At 28.4% G+C, this 24,409-nt stretch overlaps 2 protein-coding genes across 2 annotated transcripts; one reads left to right on the top strand and one right to left on the bottom strand.

Moving 5' to 3' along the window:
* The first annotated feature begins 2,756 nt into the window (after window positions 1–2,756).
* Window positions 2,757–24,146, top strand: LOC135930981 (uncharacterized). Its single transcript, XM_065467814.1, has 12 exons — window positions 2,757–2,871; window positions 2,918–2,965; window positions 3,015–3,139; window positions 3,191–3,352; window positions 3,524–3,652; window positions 5,130–5,324; window positions 6,687–7,460; window positions 7,670–7,800; window positions 19,021–19,196; window positions 21,542–21,723; window positions 21,955–22,143; window positions 23,565–24,146. Exons 1-12 carry the CDS (start codon window positions 2,778–2,780, stop codon window positions 23,736–23,738), a joined length of 2,379 nt encoding a protein of 792 aa, XP_065323886.1. The 5' UTR covers window positions 2,757–2,777; the 3' UTR covers window positions 23,739–24,146.
* LOC135932044 (vacuolar protein-sorting-associated protein 25-like) lies at window positions 15,677–16,349 on the bottom strand. The gene has a single exon (XM_065469381.1). The coding sequence runs from the start codon at window positions 16,311–16,313 to the stop codon at window positions 15,726–15,728; it is 588 nt and encodes a 195-aa protein (XP_065325453.1). The 5' UTR covers window positions 16,314–16,349; the 3' UTR covers window positions 15,677–15,725.
* Window positions 24,147–24,409: the final 263 nt, after the last annotated feature.

Here is a 24,409-nt window from a genome sequence, read left to right as displayed (position 1 = left end):
AGCTCCAAACCAATCGATATGCGGTTCATTAATTGATATCAGGACTTAGTTTGGTTCAGCAAAAAGAAAAGAAACTTATTGGTTGCTAATCTTTTTACCTACTATAGTGGAGTTTGGTATCTAATAAAATTAGTATTTCTCCTCATTAAATATAAACACTAACCCTTGTCTTTGTTGCATAACCCTAAGCTATCTACTAACGTGTTTGACGAGCTTGGTATTAGATCTAAACCTGAACCGCCTAGGTTGGTGTTATAAAAAACAGCTTCAAAGAACTTTTAGATTTTACCGAATGTAGTGAACTGTTCTAATTGATCATATAAACGTAACCCTATATTTGGTGCATAAGCGTTAGCTAAAGGCTAACGTGGTTCTCGAGCTTTGCATCGTAACTTAGCCTAAACCGCATGGTTTGGTAAAAAACTATAAAGAAACATGCTAGCGGCTTCACTAGATTTTACATAAATGTAGTGGGTTTTACTTTTGCCCAACTATGGGCCAGATTTATATCCTAGATTCATATCTTCTACTATAATTTTACATGTATAATAAAAAAAAAATATCGAACATAAATTTATAGTTTAACTCCAAGGTTTTACTCTCAAAGGAATAAAAAAAATATTTAAATCCCCCTATCTAAATACTTTTTTAAAAATTTTTTTAAAATATTATTTTCATTTTAAGGACCTGGCTAACAAATTCCTCTGATTCGTATTCATTGGATCAAAATTTTGTAAAGCAGTTAAAAATAAATTTACATAATGTTACGAAGTTACATTTTTTTAAAGTAACGTTAACTGAATCGTCAGGGTGATCTGCATCCAATCTAATTTTTCAAGCCCGGCCAGAAATTTATTTTTATTTGCCACGAAAAGCCCTACTCGAAATATAAATTATTTGTCCGCTAGACCAGAATTTATTTAAATACAAAAAAATTTAATTATTTTTTTTGATTGTAAAAAAATATTAGCAAATTGTTTCTTAAATATCATGATATTGGGGCAAAAAAGAATACCACTGACTAGTATTGTTAAAAGCCGGTCGATTTTTCAAAATGGTCCTGATTTTAGCTAAAATAATATTATGTAAACTTCTAGATTTGGCAAATAGTCCAAGTATTTCTTCCAGCTATGAGAAAAATAGACCTACATAATGTTATTTTGGTTATAATCTTTATAGGGCACTTTATATTTCAGTCAATAGTCATTTAAACTAACGGCAATTTTTCACAGTCTACATATATTTTTAAAAAAACTTAATCTCGTAAAATATTTAGCATAACAAACGAAAACCGCGAATCTTATTTCTTAAACAAAAACTTCAATAAGAAATTTTTAAACATAATTATACTTGCTTTTTAGGTACATTTTGATTATAAAATTAAGCTCTTAGAGCCTTCGATACTTTTAATATACATTTTTATTTAGTCATTTTATAAATTTTTACATATTTTTATATAGTTGTTTTAATATTTTAGTGTTTTATCTTCTTTTTAAAATTATATAAATTATTTTGTAAATTTTTCAAAATCAACCTGAAACGGAAGTTTTAAGAACACTACTATTAAAAAAAGGTGCATTAAAAACTTGAACAGCAAGTTTTTTCTTTAAAGTATTTAATAGCTATTATTTGATTGATCTAACTTACATTTTTTATCGAATGCAATATTTTCTTTGCACAATTTATTATATAATTCTTTAAGCTCATATTCGAGTAAATCAATCCTTCAAGCTATTGCAGTTTGTATGATGCAATATGGGAATTCCAAATAACTAAGGATATTCCTAATTCTATTTATTTATTAATCAAACATGCTCATTCTTTTACACATAATATTGGCCAGCGTCTACATGACAGGATTTTCACTGGATTCAAACCCCCTTCAAAAACCTTTGCCTACCCCCCCCCCCCCCCTAAAAAAACCTGCCGCCGCGGCGGTGTCTCTTTATCATTATTTTCACCTATTTATTTATTGATACTCTTTTCAAGGAATTTATAAAGAATAACTTAAATTAATCTATCTCTACTACCAACTATCGATATTTTATGAATATAAAGAATTTATTTTTAAATAATAAATTCAATTAAAACCTCCATTATTTACAATGAATTTATTATTATGGCATTATGAGCTTGCTGAAATATCTAATTAAATTACATTTAAAAGTATAGTTTATTTGGAAAACAATGAGTATGATTGTTTGCAATATATAGATTTGGTCGATGAATTGTATTATAATAATATTATAATAAAAGTATTAATTTTTACAGCAATAAATTTTGTCCTATTTCATCTCAAAATTTATAAGCCCCCCAAAAATTTATCCTACCCCCATTCCTACCCCATACCCCCTCAAAAAAATAGGATGCAAACTGTTCCTACCCTTCTCGCTTATATAGACGCTGATATTGGCTCAAAATATTGAAAGTTTTTTTATTTATATTATATATTTAATAGGATTTTATTAATTACAAATAACCAAGTATTTATAAAATCATAAGAAATAATATATTTTATTAGGCATTCATTATGTGTTTAATATTTTTATTTGACATATAATTTATCTTTTTAAAACTATCAATTTTCACAAAATAACATAATAGAATGTATATGTAAAAAATGATAATATACATATAAATATTATACACTACAATATTTTTCTCCCAAAATAATTTTTATCATTTGACATATCTTGTTGAACATCGCACAATACTGGAAAGATAATTTTGCATTACTTAGGGGTCGGTCAAACTTATCAATAATTACGTTTGAAAAAATGTATCGTAAATTATTAAAATTGAAGATAGGGTCTTTGAATATTAGTAAAGTTAATTGCTACATAACAAATGCATCCCTTGTTCGAGAGGAAGGTTTATTGATATTAATTATACAATTATTTAATTCATTTAATCTAAGATTTCGGAAATTTAAACTTGGATGAAAGTGCTATCAAGAATAATCATGGTTAGATTATAACATATGTTTTTTAAAGTGAGTAATTTTATTGAAATAGATCTATCTACAACATTGGATTCTATTGAGGCTGAAAAATTATCAGAAACAAATAAAAAATTCTTCAAAAAAAATAGTCCTTATTGGTATATGTTTCAAATTCGAAAATTAATTAACACAAAACAGGTGCCCATACACCTTGTAAATTGATTTTAAATTAAAATATTCACATCACAGCTAGATAAAGCATTAGAAATGTTTGAGATTACTATGATTAAGGAAGATGGTTTGCCTCCAATACAAATGATAAAATATCCATTAACACAAATTTTTCAGATTTTAATTAATGGTTGTGGGCATTCAGGTAATTTGAACAAAGCCTTCCAATTGTACAAAAAGGTAAATTTATAAGTTTTTGATAAAAAAATATTACCCTTAAAATAATTGAGATTATATTAAACCATAAACTAGAACAGTTTTATAAACCTTTAATATTTTTTTAATTAACATTAAATTCATTTATATTAATTTATCTTCCTTTTATGTTTTAAAAAAAACATATGATTATAGATGAAAGAATATGGACTTGAAGTTGATACATCTGTTTATACAAGTTTAATAAATTCGTGTGCAGAATGTCATGATAAAACTATCGGTCTGCAAAAACTTCAAGAAATAAGGGAGCATTTGGATCAAAAAGTTAATTAAAAAATTCCCTGAAGATGTTTTTATAATTATAAATATCTATCTATATTTATTGGGTATAGAGGTTTTTTTTTAAATATAAGATTAGAATCTATCTTTAAAGAAATGACTTTTAAATGAAATAAGTTTATTTCTCCTTGATAATAAAATAACCAAATCAAATTTGATTAGTAAAATCAGGAATGCATACAATCCTAATGTTACAGGCAGAGGTTTTGTATTGGCTATATATAACTTTCAAAACCAATACCCATAAAACAAACATTACATTACACAAGCGATTATAATGTACAGAAGTTTTATTTTTTAAATTATATATTTTATAGTCATTTGTAACTATTTTCCCCACCCAGGAAATGTTAGTATTTTAAAATCATTGTATTTTAATTTCTATGCATTAGGAATTGATTATTATAAATGTTCATTAGATTTTTTTAAAATATGAATACAGATGGGCAATAGTTTTTAGAACATGGCATTAGATGATATGTCCATAAAATTAAATCGTGGGTCAATTACAGAGTTGTTATAAGATACTTTTTTAATGGATCTAGATACAGATACATCATCTAAAATAATATCTAGATACAGATATTTTAATCAAAAATCTATCTAGATACAGATACCACATTTTTATATCTAGATACAGGATCTAGATACTTGTATCTAGATTCTTTAACAACTCTGGTCAATTATTACTAGCCCAAATAATTCTGATTTTTGAGGAAATAACTGTTAAGTATACTATGTATACTAATATATTATATTTAAAATTAAATCTACATTCCACAGAAAGAGTTATTTTATATATTCATATATATTCGTTAGCAAACTTGGCTGGATACAGAAAATTTTTTTATTCGATCTAGTGCGCAGCAGGGAAAATATTAAAATTCTTTACATTCCTAGTGTTGAAAAAACATTTTCATATCTTATTTAAAACAAAAATCAAAAAAAATAATTATAGAAAAGGAGAAGTCAAATGGAGATTTTATGGGTTAATTTAATAATATAACTTTTTTTTTGGTAGTATATAGATGATACCGGTCTATAATATTATTAGTTGATGTTGTATCTGTATATGCTTAAATAATATTGGCTAATTTCCGATACTGTATCTGTTTCATAGATATATTTTTATATAAAGTACATATATATATGCTTTTTCTAGATACTGTTTAAAAAGTATCTTCTAAATAAAACTTCTAAATAAATAATATTATCATAATAACAATTGTCCTCAAAATCGGTGGCGTAAAATGCTTCATAATTTTAAAACAGTTTTTTGATACACACTCATCTTTACTTTTGGTTCTGCATCCACACATACCAATTATAAATGTGTATTTTGAACTTGAAAGGAAAGAAATAAGAAAAGAATAGAAAATTTTTTAAAATGAAAGGAATAGAAAAGAAAAGAGTTAACGATGTTCAAAATAAATTTGTTTTTTTTAAATAAACAACTTTTTAGGACATTCCGCTCAATCGCTTCCTCTATAATTCCATGATAAAAGCGTATGGTAGGTGCGGAGATGTGGTGCAAGCGTTCGCTTTGGTAGATTCGATGAAGGACGATCCATCCACGAAGGTCGGCAGGGACACCTTTGTACAATTGTTACAGGCATGTTTGGAGGATAAATCTAACGGGTTTTTCCTGGCTTTGAAAGTTTTTTTTTTTAAACAATGAAATAAAACGTAAATAATAAGGATTCGAACTATTCGTTTTACTTTCTCCATGTTCGATTTTAAGTAAGCATGCCCAATGTCTTAGTTCGTATTGCCCCATGCCCATACAAACGGGTGGGTGTGGGAAGAGCTATTTACCCTATATAAATTTTAAATATGGGTGGTAATGAGGGGCTAGCCAATGGGAGGTCGCCCTCGTATACATTGTACTGTTATGTAGACGTTGCCCCATTGTATAAAAAAAATGATTTGTACAGGGGTAACTTTTAAAAACCGACCACGAGCAAGTATTTACCGGGTTTTAAATATCGGATTAAGTAGGCCCGATTACGATTATTCGTTTTTGTAGAATATCCGGGATGGCGAATATCCGAAAATTTATCCCACCCTTATGTGAAAATGATTGGTAAATTATTTTTTTGAATGAAAATGTTTTTGGATCATAAAATTTTTTTATATCTTCAAAAAAAAATTATTCAATTTTTCTTTTTCATCATTTTAAAAATAATTTTAAGGAATGCGATCCGATGTGATTTCCAAAAAAAAAAGATTTTTTTTAAAAAATTAGTTACGACTTACTACATCCGGTTCCCGCCAAATTTTAAAAATCTTGAAAGTTTAAGTGATGGGGGGGATTAGTTTTTTGGATTCTTCGCAGTTTCGAGACTCTGATCCTATTTTATGGGTTACTTACCGTTCAACCGAACCCAAAGAATTTTTTTATATCGATTAACTGACCTTACACGAGCCTAAGACATTAGATGGATGGAACTAATAGAAATATCAGGAATTAGTGATATCCGATAATCCTCTTCTCCTTTTCCGTTTAATGGCGATTTCCGGGTTTACCCAGGTGGGCCAGTTTTCCCTCTGATTTAATCATTAGGAAATTTTGTAGCAAGATTTTTTACAATCGGATGATCTTCCTGACACGGCCACAATGAAAAACTGAGTGACATGTTTTCAAAAATATGCTGTTTTTCGAAAACCTAGATAATAATAATAGATCGAATGTTTAACATTTATTATAAACATGTTTTTATTTTAAAAAAAATCCATATTAGATGCATAAGAATCATTCCCATAAAATGTCTATAATTTTTAAAATACATTTGTTTTTTAGTTACCCCCCCCCCCAACCCTTACCCCACCCCTGAATAATTTTGAAAAATATCACTTACAATTTTGTCATGTGATCAATGATATTTTATTTACTGAAAAGATTGATTAAAATTTATTGTTTACCTACAGGAATAAAAATTAATTTTAATTTGAAACAATAAGACCAACCATTTTTTGTTTATTATCTAACTCTTTAAAAATAAATAAATATCTTTATAAGGTATGGAAACAAATGAAGATTTACAATTTTATGCCCAATACGCTTCATTACAACACCCTGCTTAGATGCTTAAGAGATTGCGACGTAGAACTGCCCGAACGCGTTCACAAGAAGGGCCATCATAGCGTGACCTGGAACGCGGAACTTTTGACGCAAAATATGCTACGAGAATCGCGGCTCTTGAAATATATCTTGGATACAAGGAAGCCAGCCAGCGAGAAATCGTCTTTGTCCAACGGCTCTAGTGATAACGACCTCGCTCATCAAGCCGAACCAGGTGATTTTACTGGCGTAATTGGAGATATTCCTGGAGTTCCCGTCGGAAATCGCGGAGAGACCCGCATAGATCACACGGAATCATCAATTTTGCCGGAAGAACCTGGAGAGTTAATTGCCCAAAATGAATCGTTGAGTGAATTAATACCCTCCGAGACGCATGTTTATGGCGGAAAAATCGGAAATCTGGGAAATGAAGGTATTTATTCATCTAATCACCATCCTAATGATTCGCCCAATATTCCTGCATTATTTATTGATGACGCTTATTTAGTCCATGCTGATTCAACTTCCTTGACATGCCTGTTAGACAGTTCAGACCTCGAAACAGATGTTAGAAACCATTTTGACTCTTTCTCGAAAAAACAACCCCCCAAAGTTGTTTGGCAGGGTGATACTGACACGCAGGGCTTGAGCAATATCGAAAAGGATAGGTGGTCCAAGATGATTATGTTAGGTGGATTAACGGGACTGTTGGCCAAAATGAACCAAGATCTAGTATTTATATATTTTACAAAATAATATAAATATTTATCTTAAGGTATGTAGACGGTTTTTTCAAATATCGGACCGGGTCGACTCATTCGGATTTTTTATAATATCGGTTACTGGCTTTTATTGTTAGAGGGTTTGAAAATGTCTTTTAGTCGTTAAAATGGGTTTAGATCTGATAAAAAATATTTATATTTTTAAAAACAACAAATCAGGCTTTCCCGGACATAAAAACTCTCTCCTTATTGGCCGAAATCTTACCCACCAATCAAATTTATACGCGTGCTTTACTTAACATTCATCCATTCTTTTCTTCTCGTCCCTCGAATCTCGATACCCTTAACAAGTTTCTTTCATCAAAAAAAAAACAAAAATTTGAAAATGATATCAAAAATTTTTTTTATTTTTTTTTATACACTTAAAAAAATATGCGAAATCATAATAATGCATTTGCAAGCGTCATTGAAGGCAAATCAGCTGGACCCGCCATTTTGGTAATCCATATAGTAATTATTCTCGTGTTAAAAACTACTTTTATATTGATAACTTGCTTCCTCATCATCTCGATGATCAGGCAATTCTTTAACAAAGCTTGCGTTCAGACATAGGAATAAATTGGCGGATTTCTCGTTTAAAATTCTTAATAACGATATGGGTAATCAAAATGACGTCTCCAGCTATTTTTCACAAAATGACTTCTCCAGCTGTTTTTCAATTGATGTACACACTTTTAATGAAATGCATCATCAGTCTAGGTATTATTATATGTCATTGGCTGCACTCCATACATACAGAAATGCTAGATTCAGTATGCTTTTATTCTAATTTTTTTTTGTCAAATATGGAATTTCTCAGCAGCTATTGCTGCCCCCAGCAGTATCTAATATTTTTGTTAAGAATTCTTAAAAAATTCGCTAAGAATTCCCCAAAGTTCGTAGAATATATTTCTGCAATTTTTGGTGGAACGGTTGTTATTTGATGCTTGGTAAATTCCATGACAAATCGACCAGCGATTCTGACGACCATTTTAAAAATGAATGAAACTTGATATGGTTGGTTAAATAGAATTGCTATATTTTATACAAATCCAAATTTTAATACCCTCTAGCTCAAATATTTCTCGAGTTATTGGGTTTTCATAAATTCGGTGAGACGCTTTTCCCCTTTTAACGTATCTCTGAATACTCGCTAACTTTTTTGGTAGCTATAGCTAATAGCGGCTACTTTTTTTGTAATTATTTAATTTTTTAGCGCGCTACTTTTTTTGAAAGTAGCTAAGTAGCCTCTACTTTGCTACTTTTAAAAAATATAATGAAGTTAAGTATAAACATGAAAATTTAAATATAATATAATTAATTATAATTTTTATTATTTAATTTTGAAATTGAAATATAATTTCAATTTGTAATTTATATTTTCAATTGTATTATAAACCTTAATCACGTGTTAATAATTTAAAATGTCATTGCCTATGATATCCAAATCGTTGAAAGTGATTTAGACAATGATATTAATGAAATGGAAGATACCAGGGAAGAAAATGTTCTTAATAGCTATAATATAAATTTCCCATTCCCTAGATTTGAAATTTTTTTAAAATAAATATATAACCAAAACTGGTTTCAAATTTATTTGTTTAAAATGTAAAAAAAAATATTTCCTTAAATCAATCATAAGCTATAACCTCAAGAAACGCCTAAAGGTAAATTGTCATTTTTACATTCTAAATTTTATAAGAGTGTTCATGAGTTTTAAGGAAATGGAGAAACATCTAAATAATTTTGGTAAAGTCTACATCCAAAAAGACTAATTCAATTCAAACCAAATTAATTAATAATGCAAATGACAATATTTCTCAGAAATTGACTGATAAAGTTATTGTTGATTTTATAATTTATACTATACACTTCAGCCAATGTCCTTAGTTGATAATCCATCATTTACCATGATGATTAAAACTCTATCCCCTGGTACAACTTATGCCTCCAGACACTAATGAATAAAATAGCGGATAACTTTAAAATGATGAAAGATGCTCTAATAGTAGAGTTATCAGAGCTATCATATATATGTACCACGGGAGATAGTTCGACACATAACAGAAGGTAAAAACTTATTTATATTTATAAATTGATCTGATTAAATATTTTTGAGCTTATTTGGGAATCACAGGCCATTAGCTAGACTCTAAGACTTTAAAAACAAGATCTGTGGCATTAGCCCTCAAAATGATAATAGGATGCCAGATATACGATATACTTGCAAATAAAATTATTCATAATCTATCTTATATTAAAAATATGTATATAAGATTAAATACTCCCTTACCCTCAAGTGCTAGTGTCAAGAGATTATTTAGTAAGGCAAAACTTATACTTTCTGATCGTCGCTCTAGACTTGGAGATGATAATATTGAAATGATTTTATTATTAAAATGCAACAAATTACCATAAATATTTAATTTTATTACATAAATTTTTTTATAATCAAAACTAACTATATTTTAATATTTATAAATGTTGATTTTTATATATTTACTATACAATAACATTATAAGCAAAAAATAAAAAATTTGTTTGTAAATTTTTTTTATAAAAAGTAGATTAAAAAGTAGCTAAAACTACCTTTAAAAAATAGCGATAGCGGTAGCACGTAACTTTTTTTAACAAATAGCGATAGCACGCTACTTTTAAAAGTAGCGTTTAACAACTCTGGTAACAAGTTATAGTAGCCCTTAAAATTCTCCTTTAAGAAAAATGCAAAAATTGTTTTTTTTAATAATCTTCAGTGTCGTTTTATTTCCGGTAAAACACAAAAATTAAATATTTCGAAAAGTACCACATTTAAAACGATGAAAATTATGAAATGTGTTTATTACCAATATTAAATTTAATTGTTTTAAGAATAAAATATTCAATTATAGAGGGCGCTTTCGGTAAAGATAATTATAATATATTTTCTTTTTAGCGGGGGCTTAAAGAAAAATGTATTTTTTTAAAAATTTTTTATAATATATAAAATAATTTTATAGAAATTTATAATGGTTATTTATAAATAAAATGTATATTTTTATTTAAAAATTCCATTTTAGTTATCTTTAAAGATAACGCCATCTATAATTGATTTATATATTCTTAAATATGTATATATATTGATAATAAAACATATTTTACGAGTTTTATCGTTGTAAACGCCCTTTTGATTTTTTATTCCTAAATTATAAAAAATTAAATAATATTTAAATTCTTATTTTCTCAATTAATATTTAAATATATAGGTAATAATAAACAAATTTCATGAGTTTCATCGTTTTAAATGGAGCATTTTTCGAAATAATTTAATTTTTTTGTCTTACCGGAAATACAATCGACACTGAAAACATTTTTGAAAACCATTTTTGAAATTTTTCTTAAGGAAAATTTTATGGGCTACAGAATGATAAATAACTTGTTACCTTAGGATCTCTAAGTTTCAAAACATAATCTTTTTTATTATCGGATTGGCAAAATGCTAAAATCTTTTTATTTGCCTATAACTCACGAACGGTTCATTCCGCTGGTATGCGGTTTAAAGATTCTGGAGGATCAATTAACGCTCTACACTTTGGCATAAATTTCGGTAATTGATCCTCACTTTTAAAGAAAAATTCCGCTTACTTCACGTTTTTAAAACGGTTATTACTCGGTTGCGGTTATTTATACCGATATTCAGCTTGGAGTTTATTAATTTACATATTGAATACAACATAATTGCCAAGTTTCAGATCTTTATCTTTTATATCTTCGGTTTTGGCAAAGTGCCAACACTTTCTTATTTTGCTCATAACTCAGAAACGGTTCATTCCGCTGCTTTCCGGATAGAAGATCAATTTCAATTAACGGGCTACACAATGATATAGGTTTTGATAATTGATCCTCAAATCGTTCCGCCAGCCTTAAAATTTCACACTTTCCTTATTTTGCTTATAACTCATTAACCTTTGATTCCGCTGATGTTTGGTTTGAAGTTCAATTAGGATCAATTAAATTAAGACTCTAAATATCGGCATAGGTGTTGTTAATTGATCCTCACATCGTTCCGCCAACTTCACGGACCTGAAGTATTTTACGGGTATGACTAAGGCTGCATTCATAGTGGAGATGGATCCGTTTTTTTACATCTGTTCCGTCAAAAGTCAATCTCATTTAAAATGATATATGTGTTCAAAGTGCGTCCGTTCCGATACCTTCCGATTTAAAATCGGGATCCGGCAAATATTATAGAGCGTTATAACGTTACTTATAATTTTTTTTAAAAATGAATATGAATTTATTGATAATATCTTTCTTTCTTTCTTTCTTTCTTTCTTTCTTTCTTTCTTTCTTTCTTTCTTTCTTTCTTTCTTTCTTTCTTTCTTTCTTTCTTTCTTTCTTTCTTTCTTTCTTTCTTTCTTTCTTTCTTTCTTTCTTTCTTTACGACAGATGAAAAATTTGCTTTATAATTATATCATTTATTATGACTTTTATTTTTTATTTATAATTATATCATTAAAATCAGAGTATCAATTTCTAATAAATCTTATTATTACTCATTGACCTAGTATTTAATTTGAATACAATAGCACACAATATTTATTTATATGTGTAAAGATATTTTAAGATTTTCAGGCAAAAGCTTTTCTTATGCAAACTAATTTTTTAAAAAATGACACATTATTTAATGACTTATGATATTTTTTTATTAAAATAAAATATATACCAATAAAGTATACAAGAATTTAATACATATAAATTTTATAATACAAAATATTGAATATATAAATATTCGTTTAATATATTATTTTGCCAAGGCAAAATATTAACATTGTTAAAATAATGAGAATAAATTTCTAATATTTTTGTTTTGATTTGAAGTATTCTTGATGCTTTGTTGGTTCCATATACTAGGAATTGTATCTCCCAATTCATAATTTGTGATGTTTAATTTTTCTTTTTCCAAAATAATATTGTGCAAAACACAACAAGCCTTGATAATGTCTTCAAAGACAGGAAGGCTCACCTCTACCTCTTTTAATAGAACTCTCCATTTGGATGTTAAAATTCCAAAACTGCATTCAACTATTCTCCTTGCCCGTGATAGGCGATAGTTAAATATTTTAGAGTTATCATCATTATTTCTATATGGCTTCATTAAAAATCTTTTTAGAGGATAAGCCCCATCCCCTAAAATAACATGGGGGACCATTATATTGGAATTGGGTATAGCTTAGGAGGTGGAATTGGGAGTTCACCACTTTCTTCTTTTTGATAAAAGTGAGTTGGAAAATACACCACCATCACTTTGGCTCCAATAGCTACCAACATCTATAACCATAAATTTCCCAATATGATCAACAAATGCTTGAAGGATCAATGAGAATCCATGCTTGTAATTTAAAAATTGGGTTCCAGAATGTGGAGGCTTTTTTGTTTTACAGTGTTTCCCATCAATGGCACCTAATAAAATATTAAATGGAATAATAAAATAAAAAATATAATTATCTTTTGCTTGAATTAAATAAAATTAAAACCTATACAGTTTGAGAAGTTCCACATTTCATCAAAGCCCTTAGCACCTTAAACATATAATAATTAGCCATTTTAAATTCATTTTTATGCTAATTTCTTGATACTTCATTTGATCTAGATACCTATGAACTGGTAATTCATATGTCACCACATATTCTTATAAACTAGGGATAGCAACCATAGAGTTAATAATAGGAGAAACAACAAAAGCTTTATGGGATATTATGCAACCCATCCATATGAAGGTCCCAACATTGGAGACTTTGAACACATATATCATTTTTAATGAGATTGACTTTTGACGGAACAGATGTAAAAAACGGATCCGTCTCCACTATAATGCAGCCTTAACATCATAAAAATTATCAAGACACACTACTAGAATCTTTTTGTCACTTTCAAAATTAACAATAAAGTTTCTCCACACAAAAAGGGGATAAACAAGGGTGTTGTTTCCTCGTTGCTGTTTAATATTGTCATGAACAAAATTATAAAAGATACGTTGGGAACTGCGAATCTTTTAGAACTAAGGTCTATGTGTTACTTAGAGATTGGGGTGATATGAAATATACTCACTATTTTCATACGCATGTAATTATAAAACTTGAGGTCATCTTTAAGTAATTTTGGCAGCAAAGTAAAATTTGCTCCCTCCTTTCTTCTTTTCGAATTAACTATATTTTTTTTCTTTCTTGAATAAGATCATATATCACTTTTTATAATTTAAGTAAAGATTATTGGTTCATTTTAAAAAATAAAATAATGTCTAAATCTGTCTTAAGTCGAAACGTTAATAAAAAATCACTATGAAAGCCTTGTCGGATGCCTTCAAATTAATTGTTTTGACGTGGGATCCGTATCCACTATGAATGCAGCCTAATAAATGCTGTATTGCTAAAAAACAATTAACCATAATTAATATAAATTTTATTATACAATATATTTTTTTAAAGCCGAACTATGAATATATTTAAACCAATCTTTTATAAAATAACAAATAAGATAAATTTTATTATGTAAACTCGCTAATGATTGGATGCTGGCTTTTATATTCTGAAAATACAATTTCACTACATTTAACGATGTGAAAGTTTATTAAAAATTTTAATTTATATTGCTCGAATCAAGCAAGATGCATGATAAAATAATAAAAATGTTTTCAATTTAATAAATATACCCCCAAAAGAGGGCGTTAATTATATTAAGAAACCCGAATGATTATTGATTGGCGTTTTTTTAAAAAATATATTGGGTTTGGATAATGGAAAACGTAAAAATTAAAAATAAATGAGAGGTTTCTTTGACATTTAATTCATAAGTAAGTTTAGAATCGAAAAATAACCGCAACCTTCTAAGTCACATATTGCTGACTTTTTGATGGAAATCTCTTCATCTTTCTGCTTATATTTAAGTGTATACCATTATCACAAAAAATATTGTGATTTGACCAATTGACTAACTCAAAACCGACCACTTGAATAAGTGTTATTCTGTTTTTTTAAATTATAAATTTAATTTTTAAGTATATTTTTATATCTGCAAAAAAGATGATTATTACATTTCTAATTAGACGTCATTTTTTATATCTGAAAAAAAGTTTTGGTATATCTCTAATTAAATATAATTGCTTTTTGTGAAATATTTGTTGTGCAAGTAATAACTATCTCTTGATACGAAGTCTATAGAAATTGCATATAAGTTCGCACAGAATAGCTTAATATTGAACATATTGATATTATAATTATTAATAATTGTAATATTTTTTAAATATATTATAAATCAGTTTAAATATGCTGCACATTTTTTAGATTTCCTAAAAAGGATTAATAAGCCATTTTTAAATATAGTATAGGTAATTCTTAATAAATTTATCAATAGAATAGATCAAAAATATTATATCTCTAAAAAGTGTTTGGCAATAATTATAATTTTTTTTATATAAAAAATGGATTTATTTTATTAAAATCAAACTTTATAATATATGTAAAATATGGCCTGGAGAAAAATAATTCTTGAAACAGTTATAAACCAAACATGCAGTCATAAAAACAATATATATATACTAGAGGTTTTCAATGCCTGACCCATGGGCTGAGTAACTTCAGTTTTTTATTTGAACTGGACTTAAAATATTATTGGTTTGAAATATTGCTAAATTCTGATAGAAGTGATAATCCCGAAAGTGCATTGTTCATAATAACTACTCCTCAATATTATAAATAGCTGATTATTTTAGTTTACAACTATATATATTTTAGGTTGGGTTTTGTATTTAAAAAAACCAGGCTGGGAAACCTTAATAAAAAATTGAAATGGTCCAGGCTTAGCCAGGTAAAAATTTCAGGCTAGGCTGGGTAAAATCTAAATAACAAAAGGTCATAATTTTGCCATTTACCAACCCCTAAAATATACTTTCAAAATAGTTAATAAAAAACTGAATTTTTTGGAAATATCAAGAAGATCCAATATTTCTTAAAATGCTATATATTGCTCCCAATCTGATATCTAATATGGGCATAGGCCTATTATATAAAAATATTATTCGCATATTGAAGTGCATTACATACAGACTTTACTAAATAATATTTAAGTATAGTCAGATTATAATTAAAAAATTATTTATTTACAACTCAAGGTACAAATTTCAGTTATCTAAATATTTATTAGAATTATATATTCATTTAATATATTTTTAAAAAATTATTATAATCTATACTTGATTTGATTAAAAAAATTTAACACCTTCTAAGTCTTGCTGAATAATTATTTCAGCTTTTTTTTGAGCTTCTAATTGTTTTAGAATTTGCAAAAATAGGTTTTTTGGCATTCCCCAAAATTCATTTATAGCAGAAAAATTGTTTACAGGGGCCTCAATCATTTCATAAAAGGTACAAACAGTATTTTTTAAGCCTTTATTCATGGCCCATTTATATATAACATTGGCCCATTCTTCAATACTGTACCATAATACATATCCACCTTTTGTTTTATTATGCCTGTCATGCCATCTAAAATTTCCTTTGATATATAATTCATCTAAAATTAGGATAATGCCCTCTTCTGATAAATTTCTATTAATGGTGTGGTTTTTAAATAAGATAATTTTGTTATCATATTCCAAATTAATAAAATGTGAAGAAGGTTCATGCTTAGGATTTAATTCAAAGCATTTAAAATGTTTACAATAAGATAATACAAATTGAACCCATGAATCTAATTGCTTTGTTCTGGTATTTTGATTTAATTGTATAGTGTAATAAGGTGGAAACTCATATAACCATGGAGTTTTAAATTTATCTACATTGTTTGACATGAATTGAATCAAAATTTACAATAAAAAATAATAGGTGACATGACAGGTAATATGTATGAGCTGTCAAGTTTCCCAATTTTGACATTGTGTCATACCTGACTGCTTTATATCATTTTTTATTCTTTGAGAATAAAAACAATCAAACCAATTACAGTATTTAATTTTAAAAAAACCCTTTACTCTAGGAAGAAGAAGTATTTATTTTTAATAGTATCTATAATTGTTTTTTAGTTTGATCAAGATACGCTATCTATCGCTCTTCTCTATAATCTCAATCCATCCCAATATAGTAAAGATGTTGTAAATGCCATTAATTTTATTTCTAGAGTAATTTTATTTAAACTCCTTTTTTAATTTTGTCTCAGGTTATACATCCTCATAAAAGACACTCAAAAGATTTTTTGGATAATATTAAGTTATTTATAGAAGAAAAATGTATATGCTTCATGCAGAAATGAAATTGGTAAAAAATTATGGTTATTATTCATAAGATAGAAAAGAAAAATATCCAATTTTTTAAAAAACTTAAACATTGATATTTAAAAATTATAAAAAGAAAATAAAATTATATATAATTTTTTAAAAAAAATGATAAAACACTAAAATATTAAAACAACTAAAAATATATAAAATTACTAAATAAAAATATATATTAATTGTGTCGAAGGCTCTAAAAATAGCTTAATTTAATAATGAAAATGTACCTAAAAAACAAGTATAATTGTGTTTAATAATTTTCAATTGAGGTTTTTGTTTAAGAAATAAGGATTCACGATTTTCAAACCCCAATTTGATATTTTCCTTAATTGTTAACTTATGTTTCTTGTGAAATGTTAAATCCATATTTTATTGTAATTGATATATATGCATTTTTGATTTAATTTAAAATAAAATATTTTATAAAAATTTAAATATGTTAGAGGTCTTTAAAAGTAAGTTGCTATGACTGATTTATAATAAAATTATTATTTTTTGGATCTGATTGGGGTCTAAATTTAAATATTCTAATTTTGCGCTTAGTGGGCCCACCCTGTTTTGAACACTACCATACTGTTGTAATATGTAAATAAACTTATATATTTTTTTTTAATATGCAAAATTACTTACTGAATTTATTTTGAAATTTGTTAAAAGAGAAAAAGGGCTCTCATTGAACTTTGAAGAGTCCATAACTCAGAATATCTTTAAGCTAGAGCACATTAAATTTCTTATTTGTATAAAATATGCAATTTTAACCTTCATGCCAAGTTTCATCCGTTTTTTAAGAATGGACATCCAAAAATCACTTTATTTTTGGTCGATTTGTAATAGAATTACCCTTCTGCGAATATATCTGTGCATCAGTAGTCCCAAGCAAAGGGCTCCGGTTATCTATCACACTTATGCATTTATTTTCTCCTAGGTTCAAGAGTTGATGTATGCTTTCCTTATTTTAAGGCTAACATATTAGGTAATTTGTAATTTTGTGTCTGAGTGACAGTCTTTTAGAGTATCTAACTGGAGAGGGTGGTGTCCATTGGATGCAACCAACAAGTATTAGAAAGCGTGGAATGTAGTAGTAGTAGCTATGGGATAAGTAGGTCGGACATTAATATAAACACTGGCTCGAGTTTTTTACCAGAACATGATCAAGTCATTCATCGCCTTTTTTTTATGAATTCTAGAATGTTCATTGTCAAAGATTGCTCAGGAACTGAGTATCAGTCATTTCGCGAGGACAATTGGGAAGGAAATTGAAGGATCAGGACATCAAAATTTGTCCAAGCCTGATTGGGGGTTGGGGATTTCCTATAAACTGGGTTCATCTTATAACACCAATCTTGATGATGCAAAGCAATAAAGTGAGAGCCATAAGATGGAAGGAAAACCAATGCCCCCAAATTTACTGATGTAAGATGGCCTGTAGCTAAGATAGAGGTAAAAGTCGGGTTAAGGAGTTCTTCCAGAAAGACCCTGAGTTTGTCTTCATGATCACTGAGCATTTTGACATGGGCTAATTTTGGAGTCCATGAGGGAAGGCACATTTAAATTATTTTTGTATACTTTGAATTATACAAACTTCATATCCGGGCCTAATTTTTCGAACTCGGTCCGGCTCGAATTTAGAATAATTACTATCCGACCCGATTCCCATCGAATTTTTTGTTATTTTCCCAAAAAGATCGACTCGAAATAAAATTTATTTTTTTTGCGCGCCATAACCTGTCCGAATTTATTTAAATATAGAAAATATTTATTTATTTTTTTTTCGAATTTTTTGATCATTCTCTCTTACAAACATTGGAAAATATTGGCGCCTTTATTTCCTTGCAACAAAAAAATTTTTTTTTATTTAAACCATATATCAATTTTATTTCAAAATATAAGTAACCCGGCCCTAACCGAGAATATATTATTTTTTAATTTTTTAAATATTCGGTCCCGACTAGTGTTGTTAAGCGGCCCGATTATAGCTCATTCTTAGAAACGGTTCTAACTCAATATTTTACCCAGAAAAAAAAATATTATAACCCGCAAGCCCGAAGATTTTGGTCATGGATGGCCGCTAAGAGTTGGGCAGCGGAATCTCGAGGGCTTAGGAAATATTGAGTTAGCTGTCTTCAGAAACCGGCTCGAATCGAACCGTTTAACAACACTAAGCTCGACCCGATCTTACCCTATCCAATTTTTTTAGATCCTCTAATTTAAAAAATTCTCATTCAAAAAGCAAAATAGCAGCCAAGCACGTCAATCCCAAATATGCTGAATATTTGGGTATCCATCAGCCTCAAAGTCGTTCCTATGGCCGGATCGCTTTAGACTCCGATTTCTTCAAGTGCCTTCTCAAAGGGTACTGCCTTCAATACTCTCGCCAATACAAACCCAAGAATTTGGAAAATGAAGGTTTTTTTAAACTTTTTTTCTATTTTGCTTTTCTGATATCCACCATTAAATTATAAAACGGATCCGATAATTTTCGGAACGTTCCGAGATATCCCTATATTTTTTTAGCCGGAAATGGAATCGTTTGCCACTTTTTCGGCTCCCGATAAACTTTCCCTCGTCACTGGTACGGGAATGATTCTCCTCTCTACCAAAACCTAATTTACTATTTTTCATATTAATGTTCGATAGCTAGATAGTAGATGAGTCGTCTGATCAGTATTCTATATTGTGAAGCATTATTTGATAAAATTACATCTAAAATTTTCTTTAAATCGTCTATATCTGCTATTCATAATTACAGATAATAATAAATTTTTTTTAATTTAAAGATAGAATTTATATGAGTCGCTGTACATCAAGCAACAATACAAGCTCATCTATTAATAAAAATAGCTTATTTCTTTTAAGATTCCCTATCACGAATAAAATTTTATTGTCAAAATGGATAAAGGCAAAGAATAAGTAAAAATTTCATTCCTAATTAATGTGCAATGCTTTGTGGAGCTCGTTTTAGAGCTGATTGTTTTGTACCCTCAGTTACAGGGTGAGCTAATCTAAAGGATGGTTCCTGTACCATCCATTTTTAATTCCAGATCCCTTCAAGGACGTATAAATATTAAATATATATTTAATAACTCAGCCAAACAAAGGAATATATGTGCATAGTGGCTCAATCCTTAAACCAATTTTAATCTTAAGCTCTCATCTTTGAGAGTGTTAAGAAAGCTGGCAGATGTTTTCTTAAAATATAAAATTTTTATTGCTATCCATAAAGTCAAAATATTCCACTGATGAATATAAATTATTTTAATAAATAAGACTCACCAGGATTATTATCTCTAGCAGGCTCTTCCAAGCCTTCCGCTTCTAGAGTATTACTAAGGATTTATAATTTTTTCTTAAATATTATTGATCTTTTTATAAAATTAATAATATTTTAGTTATGGAGTAAATATTGGCAGCATATGTATGATGATTTTTTTTCTATACAAATACTTTTTATAAGAGTATTATTTCTATTCTATGGAATAATTGTTATCTTAAAAAATATATATATCATTTAGAATAGATAGAAAAATATTGTTATCAACTATTTGCAGCAGTGGCATTGCTGGTTCCTCAACTTAAGAAGACTTACTTATATTAGAAATTGAGAATTATTATCCCGAAAGATTATGGTTATTTTATTTAAAAATGAGTGAGATTAAAATATCTAACAGCTCCCAAAAAATAAATTTAAATTTCAGTGGGCTTTCCAAGGTTTTAGGATTGAGCCCACTATGCATTTCCTCTATTTGGCTGAGCTAAAATTTTAAATATATATTTAATATTTATACACATTGAAGATGCCTGGAATTATAAATAGATGGAACAGATCCTTCCTTTAGATTAGCATACCCTATAACCGAGGGTTTAAAACAATATGCTCTAAAATGTGCTCCACAAAGCCTTTCTACATTTAGTAGGAAATGAAGCTTGTATTGTTGCATGATGTACAGCGGATCATATCAATATATCTTTAAATTCGAAAAGATAATTGTTATCCGTGATTATGAATTGCAGATATATACAATTTAAGGAAAATTTTAGATGCAATTTTTATCAAATAAGCATTACGATAATAGAGTCAGATATGAAAACACGAACTGAAATGTTCATAAATAATGTACTATTTTTAACAGATCATGGTATGAACTAACTATTTGAAAATAATTATTATAAGTAAACTTAAACTAAACTAAGTAGTTAAAATACACAAAAACTCGTTACTTTCTGATTGAAATATTTTGTCATATGTCATTAGGCAATGCTCTCATCTGTAACAGCCACATTTTCCCATCTGTTGTTGTTTAATTTTTGACGTGGTTACTATCTATTTTCAAACATTTGCATTTATGCTTTATTAATCTTTAAATTGAATTTTATTTTGCTTATGTTGAAACGGGTAAATATCAGATTTTCATCCACGTTTATGTTATATTCTTCCATGCCAATCAAATCCAACATGTTTTCGATACATATTTTCTGCCTCATCAATTTCTTCGGACGACTACATCCCCTCAGTTATCGGAACCTTGGTATTAAAAATGTTGAAATTTCAGAGGCCATGCCCACCCATAGTTTAAATTCTTAACCGTCCATTCTGTAAAATATTTAACTCACTTGTCCCGTGCGGGCTAAAAGCCTGACAAGCCAACCTCTAACAGGCGCTATTCACGAGCATCAGCCAATAATGTAGATACCAAATATGACTGCAACTGCCAAAAGTTATATTTTATTTTTAATTATTTTTTTGCTCCTAGCGGATTCAAACGATGAACCGGAAATGGGAGCACTATCCAATGAGTGTCCCGAGAAAATGATCCAATATCTGATTGAAAATATGGCGGCTCTGGGACTGAGCCCAGACATATCTCACTTCGGGGTGCTCGCGATGGCGTGTAAAGACCTGTATTCGGCTCAGAACTTGCTATCCGATTTGCTAGTAAAAATTTTATTCATTTATTTTATCCTTCTATTCATTAAATCTGCTATCACGTTAAAAAATGTTAATTTTTTGTTTTTGTTTGTAAGAATCGCGTTATCTACAACTGGTGGTTAATATTCCCATATCATTTTTTCTTTTCAAAAGGTCTTTTTTTATTGCGATGAACTGTCATTTTCTCTCTAATATGCCAGTCTAAAATAATATTTATATTTTATTTTTTGTAAATAGGAATTGAAACTGACCCCCAATTTAATCATCGTGACGTCATTGATGAGTAACGCCTGCCGATCCTTCGATTTATCCTACATGTTTCTCTGCCTGGAAACGTGTCAAAAATTCGATATAGTTCCCGATAGACAGCTATCGAATTTGATTCACTCTACTTGTAAGAGGATCGACAAGGCTTATATCAGAAAAGTAATCTTTTAAAAATAAATTAGAAATACTTTCCTTTTTTTCACTAGCTTTTTTAATGAAGGATTGATAAAGCTAAAAATACGAAGAAATCTTATGACTCCACTAATAAAATAAAACAATTTATTTGTATACTACCTTGATTCACTTTAAACCATTCTTAAATTTTTAAAATGACGATTATTAAATTTTTTTTTAGAAATAGAACGAAATATTAATTTTAAAAAGATAAACGTTTTTTTTAGTTCTCTTCAAAAAAAAAATCCCACAAATTTGCCCCCGATATATTATTATTGAATGACGTTTTAGTTAAAATTGATTACTAAGCTGCTTCGTGAGGTCTCTAGTTTAGCTCACAACAGAATTCCAAAATAAAGTTATATTTTCATTATTTTTAACGATGTATGTTTTAAAATAATGGCCCCCAATATGTCTCATATTGGTTTCTATAAAGGATTAAAGTAAGCAATCGACACATAACATACCATCACATTAAAATATATACATATACATATTTTTATCTCTCAGCTATCTTTTTGTAGATTTTGATTTAATGTTGAGTTGCTTTATCATGATGAAACATGAACAAACCCAATGATATTTTAACTCAGATTGACGTTTTCTTTCGATGTGTTAAAAACATGGTAAATCAGTCAATGGACGCCACTTTATTTTCCGCACATAGATTAAATGGCATGAATCTATTTAATCTTTGAAATTGAAATTCTTTTCGAATTTCAACATCAGCTGTTACACGCACATTTAATTGCCATATTGAATTTATCTTTATTAAATGTTTAATGCCTTTGGTTTAGTCCCCTTTTTAAACAATAAACTTAATATAATATTAATTGTATTTCATCTATTTTTCGACATGTTTCGATAATACAAATTTTTGCGAGTTATCATAATTTAGGTTTAATCAGGGTTGATACAAAGATATATTACTAAATTCTACGATGAAAATGTAGACGGGTTATAGCTAGAAATAGATTTATTCCACATAACCTATAAACACGTGTTGCTGAAGAACAGCCGCTAAGCATTGGGATGCGCGTTAACTAATTTACGCTTTCTTTGAAGTCGAGTTAAATTTTTAGAAAAAAAGATGCGAGAATGAGATTGATAGTTTTCTCTGCTATAAAGCTTCTTCTTTCCGTGTCACGAAAAAGCAAACGTGGCGAAGCGGAAGTAAAAGGATATGATTTTTTTTATATCCCTATAATAATAATAATTCCCTAATTAAAAAAAATAACAAAACACAAATGGCGTCCTTTAAATCGATTTTTAAAAAGGGGGAATTTTATCTATATACAATATATAAAATTGAGTAACCGGTCAAAAACCGGTTATTTACCTAAAATATAAACTTCAAACATCTTATTTTATTCTTTACTTTTTTCTTAATTTTATAAAAATCACAGGAATACAGCAATAAATTCCCTTCAAAATCCGCGTCTACCTTATACGACTTCATCGACGATATGTGCTACGACAAATTATTTAAACGCGCCAAAACGGCTTCCAAAACCGAAGATTCTTATCCTAAATTCCGCGAAAATTTTCGGGGCTGGATTAAAAACCCGCGAAACATTTAATAAATAAATAAAAAATATATTTATTATTAACAATACGGTGTTTTTTAAAAAAAATCTATATTTGGTTTTGTAGAAAGTGGAAAATTCTCCCCTTCCTTGTTAGAAGCATCTGATCACCCTTTTGATCCCTGGGCACCTAACCCTAGGAAGTATTTGTTAAAAATACTTGTTAGAAACATCTGATGACCTTTTGATCCCCAAGAACCTAACCCTAGGAAGTGTACATTTGAAAATAAATAATCGGCAACTATTTCTAATCCTATTTTCTTTATTCAACTGATTAATTATATAAAATTATATTAAAAAAATATTAAAATTAAGTTCCTTTGCAAGATTGGTAAAATTTTATTTTTGAAGAGATTATTTATCAGAATTATATCTTGCATGAAATAAAGATACTCTGACAATATATTTCAAATTAAAAACTTACTAACTTTATAAATGAGTATTTCTTTATAAAAAAAACATAAAATATTATAATAAATATTTGTTCCATCTCGCAAAAAAATTAATATAAAATATTTAAACTATCATTATGGGGGGAGAGAGGCGGGGGGGTGATTGAAAAGATCACATATGGAGTTTTAAACTATTCATTTGCTGCCCATATTATTCAACAATTCACCTTTGAAACAATTCGCAAAAATATTGTCATTTATTTTTCAAATTAG

Source organism: Gordionus sp. m RMFG-2023, chromosome 1, assembly GCF_954871325.1.
Source record: "Gordionus sp. m RMFG-2023 chromosome 1, tfGorSpeb1-WG-v2, whole genome shotgun sequence".
NCBI classification, from domain to species: Eukaryota; Metazoa; Nematomorpha; class Gordioida; order Chordodea; family Parachordodidae; genus Gordionus; species Gordionus sp. m RMFG-2023.
This window is presented reverse-complemented; position numbering and strand designations above follow the sequence as displayed.

Coding starts and splice junctions, on each gene's coding strand:
- LOC135930981 (XM_065467814.1), top strand. CDS start 2,778: ATGTATCGTAAATTATTAAAATTGAAGATAGGGTCTTTGAATATTAGT. Junction 3,140..3,190: donor AATTAATTAACACAAAACAG/GTGCCCATACAC, acceptor TTCACATCACAG/CTAGATAAAGCATTAGAAAT. Junction 5,325..6,686: donor GGTTTTTCCTGGCTTTGAAA/GTTTTTTTTTTT, acceptor TATCTTTATAAG/GTATGGAAACAAATGAAGAT.
- LOC135932044 (XM_065469381.1), bottom strand. CDS start 16,313: ATGTCAAACAATGTAGATAAATTTAAAACTCCATGGTTATATGAGTTT.